We start from the raw sequence: 22291 nt of genomic DNA, 5'->3' as shown, positions 1-22291 counted from the left end.
ACATTCTAAAGCTCCCGAGGACTTGTTGTTTCCAGGAAGAGGATAATTCTCCCCCCCTCTCTCTCCCCTCCCCCTCTCTCTCTCTCCCCCCTCCCCTCTCTCCCCTCCCCCTCTCTCTCCCCTCTCCCCCCTCCTCCTCTCCTCTCCTCTCCCCTCCCCTCCCCTCCCCTCCCCTCCCCTCCCCTCTCTCTCCCCTCCCCTCCCCCTCCTCTCTCTCCCCTCCCCCTCCTCTCTCTCCCCCCTCCCCTCTCCCGCCCCTCCCCCACAGTGGATTACGTCTCCAACAGGAAGCAGACTAGACTGGAAGCTAAACTTAAAGCCTTTTCATAATTACTTCACTTCAGACACAAAACTACAGCTGTTTTAGGGTTAGCGGTTAGCGTCAGCGGTTAGGGTTAGCGGTTAGCTAACCCTAAGGTTGGCGTCAGCGGTTAGCAGTTATGGACAGGGTTAGGGTTAGCTAACCCTAAGGTTAGCGTCAGCGGTTAGCAGTTAGGGACAGGGTTAGCGGTTAGCTAACCCTAAGGTTAGCGTCAGCGGTTAGCAGTTATGGACAGGGTTAGGGTTAGCGTTAAGGACAGGGTTAGCGGTTAGGGTTGGGACAGGGTTAGGGTTAGCGTTAAGGACAGGGTTAGCGTCAGCGGTTGGCAGTTAGGGTCAGGGTTAGCGTTAGCGGTGGTTAGGGTTAGGGTTAGGTAGTTAGCGTTAGCGGTTAGCAGTTACCATATAGCTCCTAGCGCTAACGCTAAGAGCTAACATAAATAACATGTATCTATCCATATCGCTCCTAGCGCTAACGCTAAGAGCCATATAGACTGAGCAGGAAACATAAAGCCTCTAACCTGACAGGAACACACACACACACACACACACACACACACACACACACAGATCTAAGAGCAGCATCTATTTGTAAATATAGGTCAGACCAGATGAGGCCTGTGTGTGTGTGTGTGTGTGTGTGTGTGTGTGTGTGTGTGTGTGTGTGTGTGTGCGACCGTGCATGCGTGCATGTGCGTAAGCACGCTGTTCTGTTTAGCGTCTAATGAATGTCAGATAATCCACTCTGGGTCTGTTATGTAGCCTACTTGTGGTGTCATCTGTGTGTGTGTGTGTGTGTGTGTGTGTGTGTGTGGTGTCATCTCTGCTCTGATGCCTTCCAGTTGTGTTGTTGTGATCTTGTAGATCGGCTGTAGTTTATGTGTTGTTGTGATCTTGTAGATCTGCTGTAGTTTATGTGTTGTTGTGATCTTGTAGATCGGCTGTAGTTTATGTGTTGTGATCTTGTAGATCTGCTGTAGTTTATGTGTTGTTGTGATCTTGTAGATCGGCTGTAGTTTATGTGTTGTTGTGATCTTGTAGATCTGCTGTAGTTTATGTGTTGTTGTGATCTTGTAGATCTGCTGTAGTTTATGTGTTGTTGTGATCTTGTAGATCGGCTGTAGTTTATGTGTTGTTGTGATCTTGTAGATCGGCTGTAGTTTATGTGTTGTTGTGATCTTGTAGATCGGCTGTAGTTTATGTGTTGTTGTGATCTTGTAGATCGGCTGTAGTTTATGTGTTGTTGTGATCTTGTAGATCTGCTGTAGTTTATGTGTTGTGATCTTGTAGATCTGCTGTAGTTTATGTGTTGTTGTGATCTTGTAGATCGGCTGTAGTTTATGTGTTGTTGTGATCTTGTAGATCGGCTGTAGTTTATGTGTTGTTGTGATCTTGTAGATCGGCTGTAGTTTATGTGTTGTGATCTTGTAGATCTGCTGTAGTTTATGTGTTGTTGTGATCTTGTAGATCTGCTGTAGTTTATGTGTTGTTGTGATCTTGTAGATCTGCTGTAGTTTATGTGTTGTTGTGATCTTGTAGATCTGCTGTAGTTTATGTGTTGTTGTGATCTTGTAGATCGGCTGTAGTTTATGTGTTGTTGTGATCTTGTAGATCGGCTGTAGTTTATGTGTTGTGATCTTGTAGATCGGCTGTAGTTTATGTGTTGTGATCTTGTAGATCTGCTGTAGTTTATGTGTTGTTGTGATCTTGTAGATCGGCTGTAGTTTATGTGTTGTTGTGATCTTGTAGATCGGCTGTAGTTTATGTGTTGTTGTGATCTTGTAGATCGGCTGTAGTTTATGTGTTGTGATCTTGTAGATCGGCTGTAGTTTATGTGTTGTGATCTTGTAGATCTGCTGTAGTTTATGTGTTGTTGTGATCTTGTAGATCTGCTGTAGTTTATGTGTTGTTGTGATCTTGTAGATCGGCTGTAGTTTATGTGTTGTTGTGATCTTGTAGATCGGCTGTAGTTTATGTGTTGTTGTGATCTTGTAGATCGGCTGTAGTTTATGTGTTGTTGTGATCTTGTAGATCGGCTGTAGTTTATGTGTTGTGATCTTGTAGATCTGCTGTAGTTTATGTGTTGTTGTGATCTTGTAGATCGGCTGTAGTTTATGTGTTGTTGTGATCTTGTAGATCGGCTGTAGTTTATGTGTTGTGATCTTGTAGATCTGCTGTAGTTTATGTGTTGTTGTGATCTTGTAGATCGGCTGTAGTTTATGTGTTGTTGTGATCTTGTAGATCGGCTGTAGTTTATGTGTTGTGATCTTGTAGATCTGCTGTAGTTTATGTGTTGTTGTGATCTTGTAGATCGGCTGTAGTTTATGTGTTGTTGTGATCTTGTAGATCTGCTGTAGTTTATGTGTTGTTGTGATCTTGTAGATCTGCTGTAGTTTATGTGTTGTTGTGATCTTGTAGATCTGCTGTAGTTTATGTGTTGTTGTGATCTTGTAGATCGGCTGTAGTTTATGTGTTGTTGTGATCTTGTAGATCTGCTGTAGTTTATGTGTTGTTGTGATCTTGTAGATCGGCTGTAGTTTATGTGTTGTTGTGATCTTGTAGATCTGCTGTGTTTGACGAGGTTTGGATACATAGAGGGTTTAAACTTTAAGTTGAAGTCATGGTTTTGATAAATTCAATCAAAGCTCTTTTTTTTCCTACAGTTTTTATTCCCCAGTTTTAACCTATTCCCCTCTGCCAACCTGGGGAGAGCCCGAAATGATGGAGCTCATGCTTCCTTCTATGCATGAAGAGTCCCAGCAGGTCTGGGGGTCCTGGAGGGGTTCCAGGGGGTCCCCACCTAGCGTCTCCATGAGTTTAAATTAATTTAAATTTAAAAACATTTGGACTATTGTATTTCATTGTATATTACACAAATATTGTTCTTATGGGGGTCCCTGGTACAACATGTATTCATATGGGGGTCCCTGGTACAACATATCTTCATATGGGGGTCCCTGGTACAACACATATTCATATGGGGGTCCCTGGTACAACACATATTCATATGGGGGTCCCTGGTACAACACATATTCATATGGGGGTCCCTGGTACAACACATATTCATATGGGGGTCCCTGGTACAACACATATTCATATGGGGGTCCCTGGTACAACACATATTCATATAGGGGTCCCTGGTACAACACATATTCATATGGGGGTCCCTGGTACAACACATATTCATATGGGGGTCCCTGGTACAACATATCTTCATATGGGGTCCCTGGTACAACACATCTTCATATGGGGGTCCCTGGTACAACATATCTTCATATGGGGTCCCTGGTACAACATATCTTCATATGGGGTCCCTGGTACAACATATCTTCATATGGGGTCCCTGGTACAACATATCTTCATATGGGGTCCCTGGTACAACACATTCATATGGGGGTCCCTGGTACAAATTATCTTAAAGGGACACTTCAACCTTTTTGCAATTCTTTTTTATTTAATTTTACTTTATGTAAAATGTGGTTTTAGATATTGTAGATTTTAGCAGTGAGCCCAGTGTCTCTGATGTCATGGACACTGTAGGCTCACTTCCTTCCTGGACTACAATTCCCATAATGCTTTGGTGCACTGCTCCTCCTTGACATCAGATATATTGGGCTCACTGCTATACAAGCTAAAACCTCTAAAACCACATTAATACACACATAAAGACCCCCAGGAAAGTGTTCTAAATCTTCTAAACCTCATTAACATGTTTTGGGTTTTTTTGCAAAAAAGGGTGAAGTGTCCCTTTAATGGGGGGGATCCGTGGCCAAGTGGCCGAGCTACAAATTAATCTGAAGCATCCTTGAGGGTGGGGGGGAGGGGGAGTGTGTGTGTGTGTGTGTGTGTGTGTGTGTGTGGGGGGGGGGGGTCCGTCTGAAAGGGGGGGGGGGGGGGCTGGGGGAGAAGAAGCCTTCGCATTGGTTGAGAAACGCAGCCATAGAAAGAGAGGAGCCGTTCCCATTGGCCACCCCCGCCTGCTGGAGGGGAATGGTCTGTTCCTCATTTGCATACATTGTGTGTGCGTGTGTGCATGTGGCCGTGGCTCAGTGTGTTAGCAGAGCCCAGAGTTAATGGTGGTGTGTGAGTGTGTGTGCGCTCTCCTCTGGTGTGTACAGATATAGTGTGTGTGTGTGTGTGTGTGCGCTCTCCTCTGGTGTGTACAGATATAGTGTGCGTGTGCGCGCTCTCCTCTGGTTTGTACAGTGTGTGTGTGTGTGTGTGTGTGTGTGTGTGTGTGTTTGTGTGCGCTCTACAGTGTGTGTGTGTGTGTGTGTGTGTGTGTGTGTGCTCAGTACAGTACCCAGACGGATACTATGAACTGTACTTCTTATCCTGGGACCAACATGTACTACAGCCTCAAACCGGTGAGTTTAATATTACTGTTAATTTTATCACACAAGATGGTTTCATGTTTGCTGACAGATGTGATCAAAATTAGTTTATACTACAATTCAGTGTAAATCTCTAGAGTTTTATTTTTCAGTCCATTATTTTGTCCTGGGGATTTTTCGTCTGCATGTGCGCGCGAATGGTGTGTGATATTTGTAGTAAATCTGTGTAGTTCTTCTGTGGCTGAGCGATGTGTCTATTTGTAGTTTATTTGTAGTTTTGTAGTTCTGCTGTGGGTGAGCGATGTGTCTATTTGTAGTTTATTTGTAGTTCTGCTGTGGGTGAGCGATGTGTATTTGCAGTGCATGTGTAGTTTTGTAGTTCTTCTGTGGGTGAGTGATGTGTCTCTTTGTAGTTTATTTGTAGTTCTTCTGTGGATGTGTCGATTTGTAGTTTTGTAGTTCTTCTGTGGGTGAGCGACGTGTCTATTTGAAGTTTATTTGTATTTGTGTAGTTCTTCTGTGGGTCCAACATATTCAAGTTGACATTCTATAGTCCTACACCAATCAGGTGCATCCTTGCCTGATAGACCCCAGTGGTTCTCAAAGTGGGGTCCGGGGACCCCCCGAGGGTCCCTGGAAGACTTCTAGGAGTTAAATGTTACAGTGTAGAACAACATGTTCTTATATTATCACCACTTTACCTCAAATACAGCTCAATGTGTTCTTATATTATCACCACTTTACCTCAAATACAGCTCAATGTGTTCTTATATTATCACCACTTTACCTCAAATATAGACCTAGAAAGCCTGTGATCATTTAATTAACTTCGTAAATGTTCATGTATCAGAGGCATATATAGAACAGTCTGCTTAACTTCTGTTCGGGTTACAGATTGGCAGCCTAAATGTGATAAATGCTCAATTATCTCCACTTTTTCACAAAAGTTTGGGTCACACAATTGGCAGGTGGTGTGATTAACCCATTCTGAACGGGAACCCATTTTGGAGTTAGCATCATGTTATGCTTTAGCTATTGAAAAATAGCAGATCTACAAGCTCATAGCGCGCCACCGAGTGGCGCGCTACGAGCTTGTAGATCTGCTATTTTTTGAAAAATCGAAGAGCGACTGACATAGAAGACATTTTTAGAATCTGATCTCAGGTCAGAATGGGTTAATTACCCAGCACCTATTGCAAGGTACCTGCCAATTGTGTGACCGCAAACTTTTGTGTTTCCCTGCTGGTCTGATGACGTCTTCTGTAAACCACAGGAAGTATCTTAAAAACTTTCATCGATCTTCATCGATCTTTCCGGCCCCCCCTCAGACCTCTGTGTTCTTACATTATCACCACTTTACCCAAACACAGCTCAAGTGGACTTGTGAGGTTTTGTCAGTGGAGTTGTGAGGTTTTGTCAGTGGAGTTGAGAGGTTTTGTCAGTGGAGTTGAGAGGTGTTGTCAGTGGAGTTGTGAGGTTTTGTCAGTGGAGTTGAGGTGTTGTCAGTGGAGTTGAGAGGTGTTGTCAGTGGAGTTGAGAGGTTTTCTCAGTGAAGTTGAGAGGTGTTGTCAGTGGAGTTGAGAGGTTTTGTCAGTGGAGTTGAGAGGTTTTGTCAGTGTGGACAGAATCTCTACACGTTGGAGTCAGAGCAGTCTGAGGCTCAGAACATTAAGCTCATGAACATAGAACTGAGGTAGAGAGACTATATATAGTATGGTCTCTCTCTCTCTCTCTCGTTATGTGCATGCGTGCGTGCATGCGTGCGTGCGTGCGTGCGTGGCGTGCGTGCGTGTGTGCGTGTGTGCGTGCGTGTCTGGAAATGTTTAGTCTCACCACAGATCAAAGCTGCCTTTGATAGTAATGGCTGCTGTGGCACGCACGCACGCACGCACGCACGCACACACGCACGCACGCACACACACACGCAGTAGGATCACAGCAGCGTTGCATGTCTTACACGTGGCCGGGTAATGAATGAAACTGAGGAGTTTTAATCTTTGTTAAAGTTAATTGTATTACTTTTTGATTTGTTAAAATAACTCTTATATACAATGTTACTGAACACACTCTATAGCAATGATTACTGTCACAATATAGAGCTATTTAACACTGTTACTGAACACACTCTATAGCAATGATTACTGTCACAATATAGAGCTATTTAACACTGTTACTGAACACACTCTATAGCAATGATTACTGTCACACTATAGAGCTATTTAACACTGTTACTGAACACACTATAACAATGATTACTGTCACAATATAGAGCTATTTAACACTGTTACTGAACACACTCTATAGCAATGATTACTGTCACAATATAGAGCTATTTAACACTGTTACTGAAACACACTCTATAGCAATGATTACTGTCACACTATAGAGCTATTTAACACTGTTACTGAAACACACTCTATAGCAATGATTACTGTCACAATATAGAGCTATTTAACACTGTTACTGAACACACACTATAGCAATGATTACTGTCACACTATAGAGCTTTTTAACACTGTTACTGAACACACTCTATAGCAATGATTACTGTCACAATATAGAGCTATTTAACACTGTTACTGAACACACTATAACAATGATTACTGTCACAATATAGAGCTATTTAACACTGTTACTGAACACACTCTATAGCAATGATTACTGTCACAATATAGAGCTATTTAACACTGTTACTGAACACACTCTATAGCAATGATTACTGTCACAATATAGAGCTATTTAACACTGTTACTGAAACACACTCTATAGCAATGATTACTGTCACAATATAGAGCTATTTAACACTGTTACTGAAACACACTCTATAGCAATGATTACTGTCACAATATAGAGCTATTTAACACTGTTACTGAAACACACTCTATAGCAATGATTACTGTCACAATATAGAGCTATTTAACACTGTTACTGAAACACACTCTATAGCAATGATTACTGTCACAATATAGAGCTATTTAACACTGTTACTGAACACACTATAGCAATGATTACTGTCACACTATAGAGCTATTTAACACTGTTACAGAACACACTCTATAGCAATGATTACTGTCACAATATAGAGCTATTTAACACTGTTACTGAACACACACTATAGCAATGATTACTGTCACACTATAGAGCTATTTAACACTGTTACTGAACACACTCTATAGCAATGATTACTGCAACACTATAGAGCTATTTAACACTGCTACTGAACACACACTATAGCAATGATTACTGTCACACTATAGAGCTATTTAACACTGTTACTGAACACACTCTATAGCAATGATTACTGCAACACTATAGAGCTATTTAACACTGCTACTGAAACACACAATCTATGTATGTATGAATTAATGTATTTATAGCACCTTTCCAAACATAATAGTTACAAAGTGCTTTACAGTCATGGTTAAAAACAACAATCATTAAACAACATCATGAACTTCAGAAATAACAAAGCATAAAATAGTAACTATAGAGCCTTATATGTGTGGATGTGAGACTGGGGACAGGTCTGTGGATGTGAGACTGGGGACAGGTCTGTGGATGTAAGACTAGATGGGGACAGGTCTGTGGATGTGAGACTGGGGACAGGTCTGTGGATGTGAGACTGAGGACAGGTCTGTGGATGTGAGACTGGGGACAGGTCTGTGGATGTGAGACTGGGGACAGGTCTGTGGATGTGAGACTGGGGACAGGTCTGTGGATGTGAGACTGGGGACAGGTCTGTGGATGTGAGACTAGATGGGGACAGGTCTGTGGATGTGAGACTGAGGACAGGTCTGTGGATGTGAGACTGGGGACAGGTCTGTGGATGTGAGACTGGGGACAGGTCTGTGGATGTGAGACTGGGGACAGGTCTGTGGATGTGAGACTGAGGACAGGTCTGTGGATGTGAGACTGAGGACAGGTCTGTGGATGTGAGACTGGGGACAGGTCTGTGGATGTGAGACTGGGGACAGGTCTGTGGATGTGAGACTGGGGACAGGTCTGTGGATGTGAGACTGAGGGCAGGTCTGTGGATGTGAGACTGGGGACAGGTCTGTGGATGTGAGACTGGGGACAGGTCTGTGGATGTGAGACTGGGGACAGGTCTGTGGATGTGAGACTGGGGACAGGTCTGTGGATTCAATTCAATTCAATTTTATTATAGTGTCAAATCACAACAAGTTGTCTCAAGACACTTTACAACCAACAAAGATCCACCCAGAGCAAGCAACATTGCGACAATGGTAACGAAAAACTCCCCTTTAGGAAGGAACGTCAGGCAGAACCCGACTCTAGGGTGGGCGGCCATCTGCCTCGACCGTGTCGGGGGGGGGGGGGGGGATAGAGGGAGAGAGAGAGAGAAGACAGAGAATAGGCAGGTGGGCTCCGTGGAGGGGTCTAGTCCACATCTGGTCCAGGTCGAGCTCTGTGAGGCCGGGTCCAGGTCACACTTCTGGTGGGCTCCATGAAGAGGCCTGATCCACGGTCACACTCGGCAGTCAGTTGGGGGTTAATATTAGAGGTCCACAGAACTGCGACGGGGAGGACGAAAAGAGACTCCGGGGAGAGATTCCCCGGATGCTGGATTAGTGGCAGGCCTTACTGGAGCCTATATAGTGTATATTACAAGTACTGCTGGGAGACAAACCCACACAACAATGTACGACCATGGTATCCAGCTAGACCCGGAGACAAGTCTGGCCATAGGCTTTGTCGTAGAGAAAGGTTTTCAACCTAGTCTTGAATGTGCAGAGCGTGTCAGCCCCACGGACCGAAGCCGGGAGAAGGTTCCACAGCTGCGGTGCCTGGGACCTAAACGCCCTGCCTCCTATTGTAACTTTTGATATTTTTGGAACAGTAAGCATGTTTGAATATTGCAAACGCACTGCTGTTCTATTTGGTTTGTAGGGATCAATGAGATCCTTGAGATATTGTGGTGCCTGACCATTGAGAGCTTTGTAAGTGAGAAGAAGAACTTTGAACTCTATTCTGTATTTGACCGGGAGCCAGTGTAGGGAGGCCAGTGAAGGAGTGATATGGTCTCTTCTTCTGGTACCTGTCAACACACGCGCCGCAGCATTTTGAACTAACTGTAGGCTTTTCAGAGACTTGCCTGGGCAGCCTGATAATAGCGAGTTGCAGTAGTCCAGCCTTGAGGTAACGAAGGCGTGGACAAGTTTTTCTGCGTCATTTTTGGACAGGATGTGCCTGACCTTTGCAATATTTCGCAGGTGAAAAAAAGCATTCTTTGAGATTTGTTTGATATGAGATTTGAAAGACAAGTCTTGATCAAAGGTAACTCCCAGATTCCTCACAGTGGCCTTGGAGGCCAAGGTAATGCCATCTAGAGAAAAGTTCCCATCGACCAACTTGTCTCTCAGCGGCTTAGGGCCGATCACGATAACTTCCGTTTTGTTAGAGTTGAGGAGTAGGTAATTACCTGCCATCCAACTCTTTATGTCTTTAAGACATGCTTGAAGTTTGACTAATTGGTCCGTTTCGTTCGGTTTCATCGATAGATATAGTTGAGTGTCGTGGATGTGAGACTAGATGGGGACAGGTCTGTGGATGTGAGACTGAGGACAGGTCTGTGGATGTGAGACTAGATGGGGACAGGTCTGTGGATGTGAGACTGAGGACAGGTCTGTGGATGTGAGACTAGATGGGGACAGGTCTGTGGATGTGATACTACATGGGGACAGGGCTGTGGATGTGAGACTGGGGACAGGTCTGTGGATGTGAGACTGGGGACAGGTCTGTGGATGTGAGACTACATGAGTACAGGTCTGTGGATGTGAGACTACATGGGGACAGGTCTGTGGATGTGAGACTGGGGACAGGTCTGTGGATGTGAGACTGGGGACAGACCTGTGGATGTGAGACTGGGGACAGGCCTGTGGATGTGAGACTGGGGACAGGCCTGTGGACGTGAGACTGGGGACAGGTCTGTGGATGTGAGACTGGGGACAGGTCTGTGGATGTGAGACTGGGGACAGGCCTGTGGATGTGAGACTGAGGACAGGTCTGTGGATGTGAGACTACATGGGGACAGGTCTGTGGATGTGCGACTGGGGACAGGTCTGTGGATGTGAGACTAGATGGGGACAGGTCTGTGGATGTGAGACTGGGGACAGGTCTGTGGATGTGAGACTAGATGGGGACAGGTCTGTGGATGTGAGACTACATGAGGACAGGTCTGTGGATGTGAGACTGGGGACAGGTCTGTGGATGTGAGACTGGGGACAGGTCTGTGGATGTGAGACTGGGGACAGGTCTGTGGATGTGAGACTGAGGACAGGTCTGTGGATGTGAGACTGGGGACAGGTCTGTGGATGTGAGACTGGGGACAGGTCTGTGGATGTGAGACTAGATGGGGACAGGTCTGTGGATGTGAGACTGGGGACAGGTCTGTGGATGTGAGACTGGGGACAGGTCTGTGGATGTGAGACTAGATCGGGACAGGTCTGTGGATGTGAGACTGAGGACAGGTCTGTGGATGTGAGACTACATGGGGACAGGTCTGTGGATGTGAGACTGGGGACAGGCCTGTGGATGTGAGACTGAGGACAGGTCTGTGGATGTGAGACTACATGGGGACAGGTCTGTGGATGTGCGACTGGGGACAGGTCTGTGGATGTGAGACTAGATGGGGACAGGTCTGTGGATGTGAGACTGGGGACAGGTCTGTGGATGTGAGACTAGATGGGGACAGGTCTGTGGATGTGAGACTACATGAGGACAGGTCTGTGGATGTGAGACTGGGGACAGGTCTGTGGATGTGAGACTGGGGACAGGTTTGTGGATGTGAGACTGAGGACAGGTCTGTGGATGTGAGACTGGGGTCTGTGGATGTGAGACTGGGGACAGGTCTGTGGATGTGAGACTAGATGGGGACAGGTCTGTGGATGTGAGACTGGGGACAGGTCTGTGGATGTGAGACTGGGGACAGGTCTGTTGATGTGAGACTAGATCGGGACAGGTCTGTGGATGTGAGACTGAGGACAGGTCTGTGGATGTGAGACTACATGGGGACAGGTCTGTGGATGTGAGACTGGGGACAGGTCTGTGGATGTGAGACTGGGGACAGGTCTGTGGATGTGAGACTGGGGACAGGTCTGTGGATGTGAGACTGGGGACAGGTCTGTGGATGTGAGACTACATGAGGACAGGTCTGTGGATGTGAGACTATATGGGGACAGGTCTGTGGATGTGAGACTAGATGGGGACAGGTCTGTGGATGTGAGACTGGGGACAGGTCTGTGGATGTGAGACTGAGGACAGGTCTGTGGATGTGAAACTGGGGACAGGTCTGTGGATGTGAGACTGGGGACAGGTCTGTGGATGTGAGACTGGGGACAGGTCTGTGGATGTGAGACTGGGGACAGGTCTGTGGATGTGAGACTGGGGACAGGTCTGTGGATGTGAGACTGGGGACAGGTCTGTGGATGTGAGACTGGGGACAGGTCTGTGGATGTGAGACTGGGGACAGGCCTGTGATGGAGATGAGAGCTAGTGCATGTAGGGCTTTAAATGTGATCAATACAATCTTAACATGTATTCTGTAGCTCACATGTGGGGACCATTAGGAGGTATAACAGGCAAACGTTGATTAAAATAACAATAACTATTGGGAGTTTACACTCCCCAGCGATGCTTTTTGTTCATGCTTTTTGTTCTTGCTTAATGTAAGTCTCTCTGGATTAAGAGCGTCTGCTAAATGCCTAAATTGTAAATTAGTAACTTATTGTTGAACAATTGTTATTTTGATCAACGTTTGCCTGCATGTTATCTCTCCTAATGGTATCAACATCAATACAGTATGGACATGGGGACATGTTTCTTTAGTTTTGGGTCTGAGAGGCTAAATGTCATCAGATGGTGGTTCCGTGGCTCAGATGGGTCTGAGAGGCTAAATGTCATCAGACGGTGGTCCGTGGCTCAGATGGGTCTGAGAGGCTAAAGGTCATCCACACACCTTTACATAGATTGTGCATTACATTCTCCCATTCACACACACATTCATACACAGATGGCGGAGGAAACCATGCAAGGCACCAACCTGCACATCAGGTGGGCAGTCGGGGTGGCTGTGGCTCAGGAGGTAGAGCAGGTCGTCCAGTGATCCATGGGTCTGCGGTTCGAATCCCGGCTTGCCCAAGTGTCCTTGATCGGCAAGACACTGAACCCCAAATTGCTCCCGATGTGCTGGTTGGTGCCTTGCATGGCTTCCGCCGCAATCGCTGTATGAATGGGTGTGTGAATGGGTGAATGTAATGCACCATCTATGTAAAGGTGTATGAATGTGTGTGAATGGGTGAATGTAATGCACAATCTATGTAAAGGTGTGTGAATGTGTGTGAATGGGTGAATGTAATGCACAATCTATGTAAAGGTGTGTGAATGTGTGTGAATGGGTGAATGTAATGCACCATCTATGTAAAGGTGTATGAATGTGTGTGAATGGGTGAATGTAATGCACAATCTATGTAAAGGTGTGTGAATGTGTGTGAATGGGTGAATGTAATGCACAATCTATGTAAAGGTGTGTGAATGTGTGTGAATGGGTGAATGTAATGCACAATCTATGTAAAGGTGTGTGAATGTGTGTGAATGGGTGAATGTAATGCACAATCTATGTAAAGGTGTATGAATGTGTGTGAATGGGTGAATGTAATGCACAATCTATGTAAAGGTGTGTGAATGTGTGTGAATGGGTGAATGTAATGCACAATCTATGTAAAGGTGTGTGAATGTGTGTGTGAATGGGTGAATGTAATGCACACTCTATGTAAAGGTGTGTGAATGTGTGTGTGAATGGGTGAATGTAATGCACAATCTATGTAAAGGTGTGTGAATGTGTGTGTGAATGGGTGAATGTAATGCACACTCTATGTAAAGGTGTGTGAATGTGTGTGTGAATGGGTGAATGTAATGCACAATCTATGTAAAGGTGTGTGAATGTGTGTGAATGGGTGAATGTAATGCACAATCTATGTAAAGGTGTGTGAATGTGTGTGAATGGGTGAATGTAATGCACAATCTATGTAAAGGTGTGTGAATGTGTGTGAATGGGTGAATGTAATGCACAATCTATGTAAAGCGCCTTGGATAAAGGCGCTATATAAATGCACCATTTACCATTTCAGAGTCTTGCTCAAGGACACTTTGACACTAACTCTGGGGGAGCCCACAGGGATCGAACCGGGAACCTCACGGTTCCCACCCGGGCCACTCTACCGCTAATCCACCGCTGCCCCAATACCCTGATCTGAAGAGAGAGACCACTGAACTCACTGACACGGTTTAGAGGGGGGGGGGGGGGTGGTCATTAAGGAGGACAATTGGCTGTAATCTTTATCCTCCTCAACACCATATATGGTCATAAGGTATAATCTTTATCCTCACCATATGTTCCAGTCCTGAGACTCAGAGACTTTAGTTGTCACTGTACAATATTTAAACAGTTGTCATGTTGCACACATGCTTAAATAATATAGCTCTTATTTGCGCCACGCTCGTTGAAAACAATGTATTTCCGACTCCAGCGTGTCTCAGTTCAGGCTGCATTAGAACAGCGCTGGGTTTCTGCCCCCTCGATGTCCTATAACTGTTTCTATTGGATGCGGCTCTGGACTGGACACGCCCACAGCTCTGCTTGGCCCCTCCCACATCGGGGGGGGGGGGGCTTCTGCCTTGGACCCTCCTCGCTCACGTGACGGGCCCGTGCCACCCTGGATCACCATTGTGTGTGTGTGTGTGTGTGTGTGTGTGTGTGTGCGTGCGTGCGTGCGCGCTCTCATGCTCCAGAGAGTTGTAATAAATCGCTGCTTTTCAGAACGTGTTGTCCAGGAAACCGACATCCAGGATGATGACAATGAACAGAGCAGCACTTCAAAGCCTGTGTGTGTGTGTGTGTGTGTGTGTGTGTGTGTGTGTGTGTGTGTGTGTGTGTGTGTGTGTGTGTGTGTGTGTGTGTGTGTGTGTGTGTGTGTGTGTGTGTGTGTGTGTGTGTGTGTGTGTGTGTGTGTGTTTGTGTGGTGGGGGGGGCAGGTGCAATGTAGAGTGTTTGAAGCGCATTCATGGTTGAGAATCACTCAGAGTTAATTTACATCAATATGTAAATTAATCAATGTGTTTTATGATGTATTTGTATCGGGTTCTGCTCAGAGTGTCCTTTATAATTAATACATTAATACTGATATTTATGATATGTGTTTATTTGTGCAATAAGGCGAGCGATGCGTATTTCTATTGCTATGCATAGATCTCTCTGGATTAAGAGCGTCTGATAATGTGTGAATTAATAATAACGTTAATTCATGTCTTTTATTTTTAGGATTACGGACAGTCTATGAATAACAATGACATCATCAACCAGAACTCTGCCCACCAGCACGCCACCATGAAGGTTCGCACGTTCTACGGTGAGTACAGCGCCCCCCTGTGGTTCCTTCATTCTGATTGGCTTATATATGCATTCGGATTGGCTTATGTATCAGATAACAGATCTCCTGACATGTGGAACATGTATTCATGTATCAGATAACAGATCTCCTGACATGTGGAACATGTATTTATGTATCAGATAACTGATCTCCTGACATGTGGAACATGTATTTATGTATCAGATAACTGATCTCCTGACATGTGGAACATGTTGTATTTATGTATCAGATAACAGATCTCCTGACATGTGGAACATGTTGTATTTATGTATCAGATAACTGATCTCCTGACATGTGGAACATGTTGTATTTATGTATCAGATAACAGATCTCCTGACATGTGGAACATGTTGTATTTATGTATCAGATAACAGATCTCCTGACATGTGGAACATGGCCAACGAGCTGAGCCAGCAGAGATACGATGGTCCAGGAAGTTACAGCACCCTTCTGTCCACAACGCACCTGGTAAGACCCTCCTATAGAGACCCCGCTGGGACCCCCGACCACATGTTGACGGTTAGGAGTCTAAGGACCTCATGGTGTATTTTACATCATTTATAATATTGTGTCTGCAGGACTACTCTCCAGACGTCAACAGAGTTCTTCCACCAATGGCCACGTTCCATCGCAGCACCGTGGTTTCACCTTCACCTTCACCCTGCACGCCGTCCACCAACGCCACGGACAACTCCACGGGCCAATCGGGAACCTCACAGACCGGTGACGCTTTGGGCAAAGCTCTGGCTTCTGTAAGTATGAACTACCATAACTAACCCTAACCCTAACCTCTACCCTAGCTATCAAGTCTATAAACTACCATAAGTCTATGAACTACCATAAGTCTATGAACTACCATCCTCACTCTGAATGAACTACCATAAGTCTATAAACTACCATCCTCACTCTGAAGGAACTAGTCTATAAACTACCATCCTCACTCTGAATGAACTACCACAAGTCTATAACTACCATCCTCACTCTGAAGGAACTACCAATTATATGAACTACCAAGTCTATGAACATATTCTGGCCTGTTTCTCTAATCAATACCTCTGTGTTTTCATGTTGTCCAGATCTATTCTCCAGATCACTCCAGTAACTCATCCACTCCGGTCAGATCTCCGTCTCCACTGAGCGCTGAAACCCACGGTATTTATGTAATATATCATTTAAATGTTAACTGGTTGGCGAAACCAGAACGTAAACCAGAAGTAAAAGTCTTGCCTTCAAAATGTCACTTCAGTTGTTTTGTTTTGTTTTGTTTTGTCCTGCAGGTTCGAGCAGTTTGTGGCCTCGTAACTCTATGCTGACTGATGTCTCTCCTAACTACGAGTCCTCTCTCATCTCCATGGTAAGATTACACTGTCATCTATAATAGTACACACTCCAAACGTCCCAGACTCTTCTCCCTTCTCTAAAACACCCTGGACAACGCTCCACACGTCCCAGACTCTTCTCCCTTCTCTAAAACACCCTGGACAACGCTCCACACGTCCCAGACTCTTCTCCCTTCTCTAAAACACCCTGGACAACGCTCCACACGTCCCAGACTCTTCTCCCTTCTCTACAACACCCTGGACAACGCTCCACACGTCCCAGACTCTTCTCCCTTCTTTAAAACACCCTGGACAACGCTCCACACGTCCCAGACTCTTATGTGTGTGTGTATATAATTGTATATATATGTGTGTATATCATTGTGCAATAATCAATCATGTCTATATTGTGTTTATAGTCGCAGGTGGAAGATCGTCTGGACAGACTGGACGATGTGATCCACGTGTTGAGGAACCATGCAGTGGGGCCCTCACTGCAGGGGCCCTCACTGGGGGGCCCCCCACTGGGCCCTATGCTGGTCCCCACGGCCCCCATGGGCCCCCAGGGGCCCCACATGGCCGCTCTCGGCCCCTATCACAGCTCTGCCAGCTCCCTGTCAGCACCCTGCCACCCTGCGGCCGTGGTAACTATATATGCTTTATTATACTGTATATCACTGATGACAACATGGTGCATCTGATGTTAATACTTACAGGTAAATCACACATTATTGGTCGGTACGGTGCAGTACAGTACAGTACAGTACAGTACAGTACAGTACAGTACAGTACAGTACAGTACAGTACAGTACAGTAGCCCATCGATGGTTTACAGATGTTTCTCTTCACCTGAACTGACCTCCTCTCCTCATCTCTCCTCCTCTCCTCATTCCAGAGCAGAACACACACCATCCACCCCTACGCTGGACACCATAGAACAGGTACTAGTCCCTAGTCTCTAGTCCTTAGTCCCTAATCCCTAGTCCCTAGTCCCTAGTCTCTAGTCCTTAGGGTTCCCCAATTCATTTTCCTCAAGGGCCATATTTGGACTACGGTACCAAATTCTTCTGCGGGCCACAAAGGGGCGCTCCGTGGGATAAGACACCTGAGGGTGAGAAGCAACCAAACCTTTGGCCACACTAATAATAAGCATCATCTACAGACGTAAAGATGGAGGTGGGAGGAGACAGAGATGACATCAGAGATGACATCATCATGAACACCAGTCACAGTTCTGACTCGCATAGATCTGACGAGGAAGGAGAGTCTGGACCGGGACACACCAGCACCCCCTGCAGGTAGAGTTAAACATTACAACACAGTGTTTATATACGTGTAGAAAAACTGGTAGAGCATCCTATCCTCTGTGTTTCCTCCTATTGGAAACACAATAGACCTGTCTGTCTGTCTGTCTGTCTGTCTGTCTGTCTGTCTGTCTGTCTGTCTGTCTGTCTGTCTGTCTGTCTGTCTGTCTGTCTGTCTGTCTGTCTGTCTGTCTGTCTGTCTGTCTGTCTGTCATCAAATGCTGGATGAGTGAGAACTTTCTCAAGCTAAATGAGGATAAAAGTTCTCATAATCGGTTCTAGTGAGCAGAAAGAATCAATAATAAGCAGACTTGGCAACCTGACTGTAGAAAGTAACAGTACAGTAAAGAACCTGGGGGTTAATATTGATTCTGAATTGAATTTTAATTCACACCTTAATCATGTTACCAAGATTTTCACCTTAGAAATATTGCACGAATCAGAGCCTATTTGTCTTTGGACGATGCAAAAACGCTAATCCACGCCTTTGTTTTTTCTCGGCTTGATTACTGCAATGCCTGGACTGCCTAAGAAAACAACTGACAGATTAGAACTTGTCCAAAATGCAGCAGCCAGAGTTTTAACTAGAACTAGGATGAGAGAACATATTACTCCAGTTTTGGCTTCACTGCACTGGCTTCCGGTTGTTTATAGGATTGTTTTAAATTAATTTTACTTGTGTATAAAGCTCTCAATGGTCTCGCACCTTCCTACCTACATGACTGCCTGCCTAAATATGTCCCAAACCGCCCCCTAAGGTCTTACACTGCTGGCCTGCTCGCTTTGCCTAAAAAAATGGAAACAAAAAAATACTGGGAAGCAGCTTTCTGCTTCTACGGGCCGTCGGCATGGAACAAACTCCCACTGTACCTTCGACAGGCAGCCTCTGTAGAAATGTTTAAAGCACAGCTCAAGACCCACTTCTACAACATTGCTTTTAATTTATCTTTTATTTTGTTTTGTTATTCATGTCCTCACTGTATTGCATTACTGCTTGTTTTTTAATGTTGTTGCCTTGCTTTTCTTTTATTCTCCATTGTTCTGTAAAGCACTCTGAGCTGCATTTCATGTCATGAAAGGTGCTCTACATACAAATAAAGTTTTATTATTATTACTATCGCAGCGTCCCTGAGGACGCCCCTGAGGACGAGGACCTCAGTCCGGAGCAGAAGGCGGAGCGGGAGCGCGGGCGCCGCATGGCCAACAACTCCCGCGAGCGTCTGCGCGTCAGAGACATCAACGAGGCCTTCAAGGAGCTGGGTCACATGGTGCAGGCCCACCTGCAGAGCGAGAAGCCGCAGACAAAGTTACTGGTCCTCCACGAGGCCGTCGGGGTCATCATGAGTCTGGAGCAGCAGGTCAGAGGTGAGGGTTCAGAGGTCAGAGGTCAGAGGTGAGGGTTCGGTTCTGGAGACGTTCTGTCCTCTCTGGAACAACAGGTCAGAGGTCAGGGTTCGGTTCTGGAGACGTTCTAACAGTAGGTCAGAGGTTCTAGAGATGTTCTGTCCTCTCTGGAGCAGCAGGTCAGAGGTCAGAGGTTCTAGAGATGTTCTGTCCTCATGGTAGAGCTTCTTCAGTACGTGGGAACCTTAGAGTATATATGAATAGAGAGGGCATCCGAGTGCCTTCTGGGATGGATTTGCCCCAAACACATGAACGCGCTGCCGTTGAACGCGCACGAGCGTGCTGCCGTCGTGAACGTGCACAATGATAGTCAACGGACCAGCGAGTTCATGTGTTTGGGGCCCACGCTGCAATATCAAATTCGGCCACTATGTCCATTTTGCCTCAGGGTTTCCTCTGGGTGCCGACTCTATTCATATATACTCTAAGGTGGGAACACACACATGCAGCCTATGCCTTCCTAATACCTCACAGTGTTTGTGTGTTGACTCATAACACTGAACCTTTCTCTCTGTGTGTGTGTGTGTGTGTGTGTGTGTGTGTGTGTGTGTGTGTGCGCGTGCGCGCGCGCGCGCGCGTGCGCGTGTACTCTCAGAGAGGAACCTGAACCCCAAAGCAGCGTGTCTGAGGAGGAGAGAAGAGGAGAAGCTCTCAGACATGTCCTTCCATCTCCATCCTGGTCTGAGTGACGTCGCCACGATGGGACATCTGTAAACGTATACAGGTACTGTTACTGACCAAAATGTACTATATAAAATAGTTAATACAAAATAAATAACTGTAACCTGTGAGTTACAATAATAATAACATCATGAATTGCTTTAAACAAAATGATAATCTCCTCTCTAGAGTGCAAACATGAAATAGAAATCAAATCACCATAGACATATATTTGTATCCTTTTAACCCAACAACCATGACATGTAAGTTACCGTATAGTATACCTTTTAACAAACAAGTATTACACCGAGGTTTAACTGCTTTAAATGTACACTTTAGTCTATTTATTCACGGTAATCATGAAATAAAGTCTAAACCAACCCATCTATTCATTTATCCAAAGGCTAGATTGTCCCAAAAGGCGACAGACAGCGCCCTCCTCTGGCCAGGATGAGTAACTGCAGGGCCACTTATGGAAAACAACACTTCATACTCAAGATAGCTCTTAATTAATTATTATTAAGATCTACAAGCTCATAGCGCGCCACCGAGTGGCGCGCTACGAGCTTGTAGGTCTGCTATTTTTTGAAAAAATCGAAGAACGACTGACATTTTTTAGAATCTGATCTCAGGTCAGAATGGGTTAAATGGTTATTTACTACACTACACACTGTACTGTTAATGCCGATCTAAGATCCCCCCTCATGGGGATTACAATACAAAAAGAAAAGTTCACAAACCCGTGGACTTATAGCGCCCTCTAGAGGTGTTTGTCGATGTCAGACTTTCGGTGCTTCAACTCTCACATCGTTCTGTTCTGATGACGGTGTCTTTGATCCACAGACAGACCTGATTGGACGACGGAGATCATGTGACATCCATCGAGTGTCCGACAGGATGTGAGAGGGTTCGACAGGATGCAGTTCAACCCCCCCCCCCCCTCTTAAACTCGTGCCTAAACTTCCTGGTTTTAACTGACGGATGCATTGTAATCTGCAGATGTTTTTTTGTACATAGTTTATATTTATCGGTTTTAAATCGCTATGTTTGAATTCATCGGACGGTGGAAAAACATCGCCTGCAGTTTGACGTTAATATTGGTATTATTATTATTCTTTTTTTAGTCTTTTTTTTTTACCAAAAGCTCAAAGGAACTCATATTTACACTTTTCTGTGTGTTAAAGGACCACTTCACCACTTTTCAACCTATTCTTCATATAATAGGTCCTCACTAATAATCATGAAGAAATGGTGCAATTTCTTTGTACTCAGTCTGTGTCTCATAGGAGGGCTGTGGGCAGTTTAGAAACCGTCTTCCAGTGACATCATCATTATTTTCATTGTCGTGAGAACGATGGCTTCCATTTTCGCATTGCAACTTTTCAGGACTAGAAAGCCTGCAGTTTCTATTAGCTTGTATTCCCCATCGATGATGTCACTGGAAGACGGTTTCTGAACTGCCCACAGCCCTCCTATGAGACACGCTATTCTTTCATGGTTATTAGTGAGGACCTGTTATATGAAGATAGGTTGAAAAGTGGTGAAGTGGTCCTTTAAGAGTGTAAGGAAGAGATTATATTTGTCTGTGCGTGCGTGCGTGCGTGCGTAATGTTCGACTACGACTAGAATGTGTAAGAAGGTTCATCTTAATGTGCTGACATTATTCATAATTATTCGTATTATGTTATTGTGTCATCTTCACATTCATATTCATTCATATTAATTAATATGAATGTATATGTTATCATCATATCCATATTAATTAATATGAATGGAATGTATATGTTATGTTATCATCATATCCATATTAATTCATATGAATGTATATGTCATCATCATATCCATATTAATTAATATGAATGTATATGTTATCATCATATCCATATTAATTAATATGAATGTATATGTTATCATATCCATATTAATTAATATGAATGTATATGTTATCATCATATCCATATTAATTAATATGAATGTATATGTTATCATCATATCCATATTAATTAATATGAATGTATATGTTATGTTATCATCATATCCATATTAATTAATATGAATGTATATGTTATCATCATATCCATATTAATTAATATGAATGTATATGTTATCATATCCATATTAATTAATATGAATGTATATGTTATCATCATATCCATATTAATTAATATGAATGTATATGTTATCATCATATCCATATTAATTAATATGAATGTATATGTTATGTTATCATCATATCCATATTAATTAATATGAATGTATATGTTATCATCATATCCATATTAATTAATATGAATGTATATGTTATCATCATATCCATATTAATTAATATGAATGTATATGTTATCATATCCATATTAATTAATATGAATGTATATGTTATGTCATCATCATATCCATATTAATTAATATGAATGTATATGTTATCATCATATCCATATTAATTAATATGAATGTATATGTTATCATATCCATATTAATTAATATGAATGATTATGTTATCATAT

The 22291-nt window shown here is 44.3% G+C and overlaps 2 protein-coding genes across 2 annotated transcripts in view; one reads left to right on the top strand and one right to left on the bottom strand.

Moving 5' to 3' along the window:
• The window catches only part of LOC308313636 (nuclear factor 7, ovary-like), a 283858-nt gene that overhangs the window by 165219 nt on the left and 96348 nt on the right, over positions 1-22291 (bottom strand). The gene's annotated exons all lie outside the window — the stretch shown is intronic.
• On the top strand, positions 4668-20765 carry LOC308314679 (transcription factor 4-like; the record flags this gene model as incomplete). The annotated part of the gene is made up of 12 exons (XM_080762309.1): positions 4668-4688; positions 14992-15079; positions 15468-15568; positions 15679-15852; positions 16177-16252; positions 16378-16454; positions 16839-17063; positions 17315-17360; positions 17582-17717; positions 18847-19088; positions 19723-19851; positions 20631-20765. The coding sequence occupies 11 exons, from the start codon at positions 4668-4670 to the stop codon at positions 19839-19841; spliced, it is 1305 nt and encodes a 434-aa protein (XP_080618435.1). The 3' UTR covers positions 19842-19851; positions 20631-20765.

Source organism: Protomyctophum bolini (genome assembly GCF_963924005.1).
Source record: "Protomyctophum bolini genome assembly, chromosome: 4".
NCBI lineage: Eukaryota > Metazoa > Chordata > Actinopteri > Myctophiformes > Myctophidae > Protomyctophum > Protomyctophum bolini.
The sequence above is the reverse complement of the archived record's forward strand: the minus strand, read 5'-3'. Positions and strand labels throughout refer to the sequence as shown.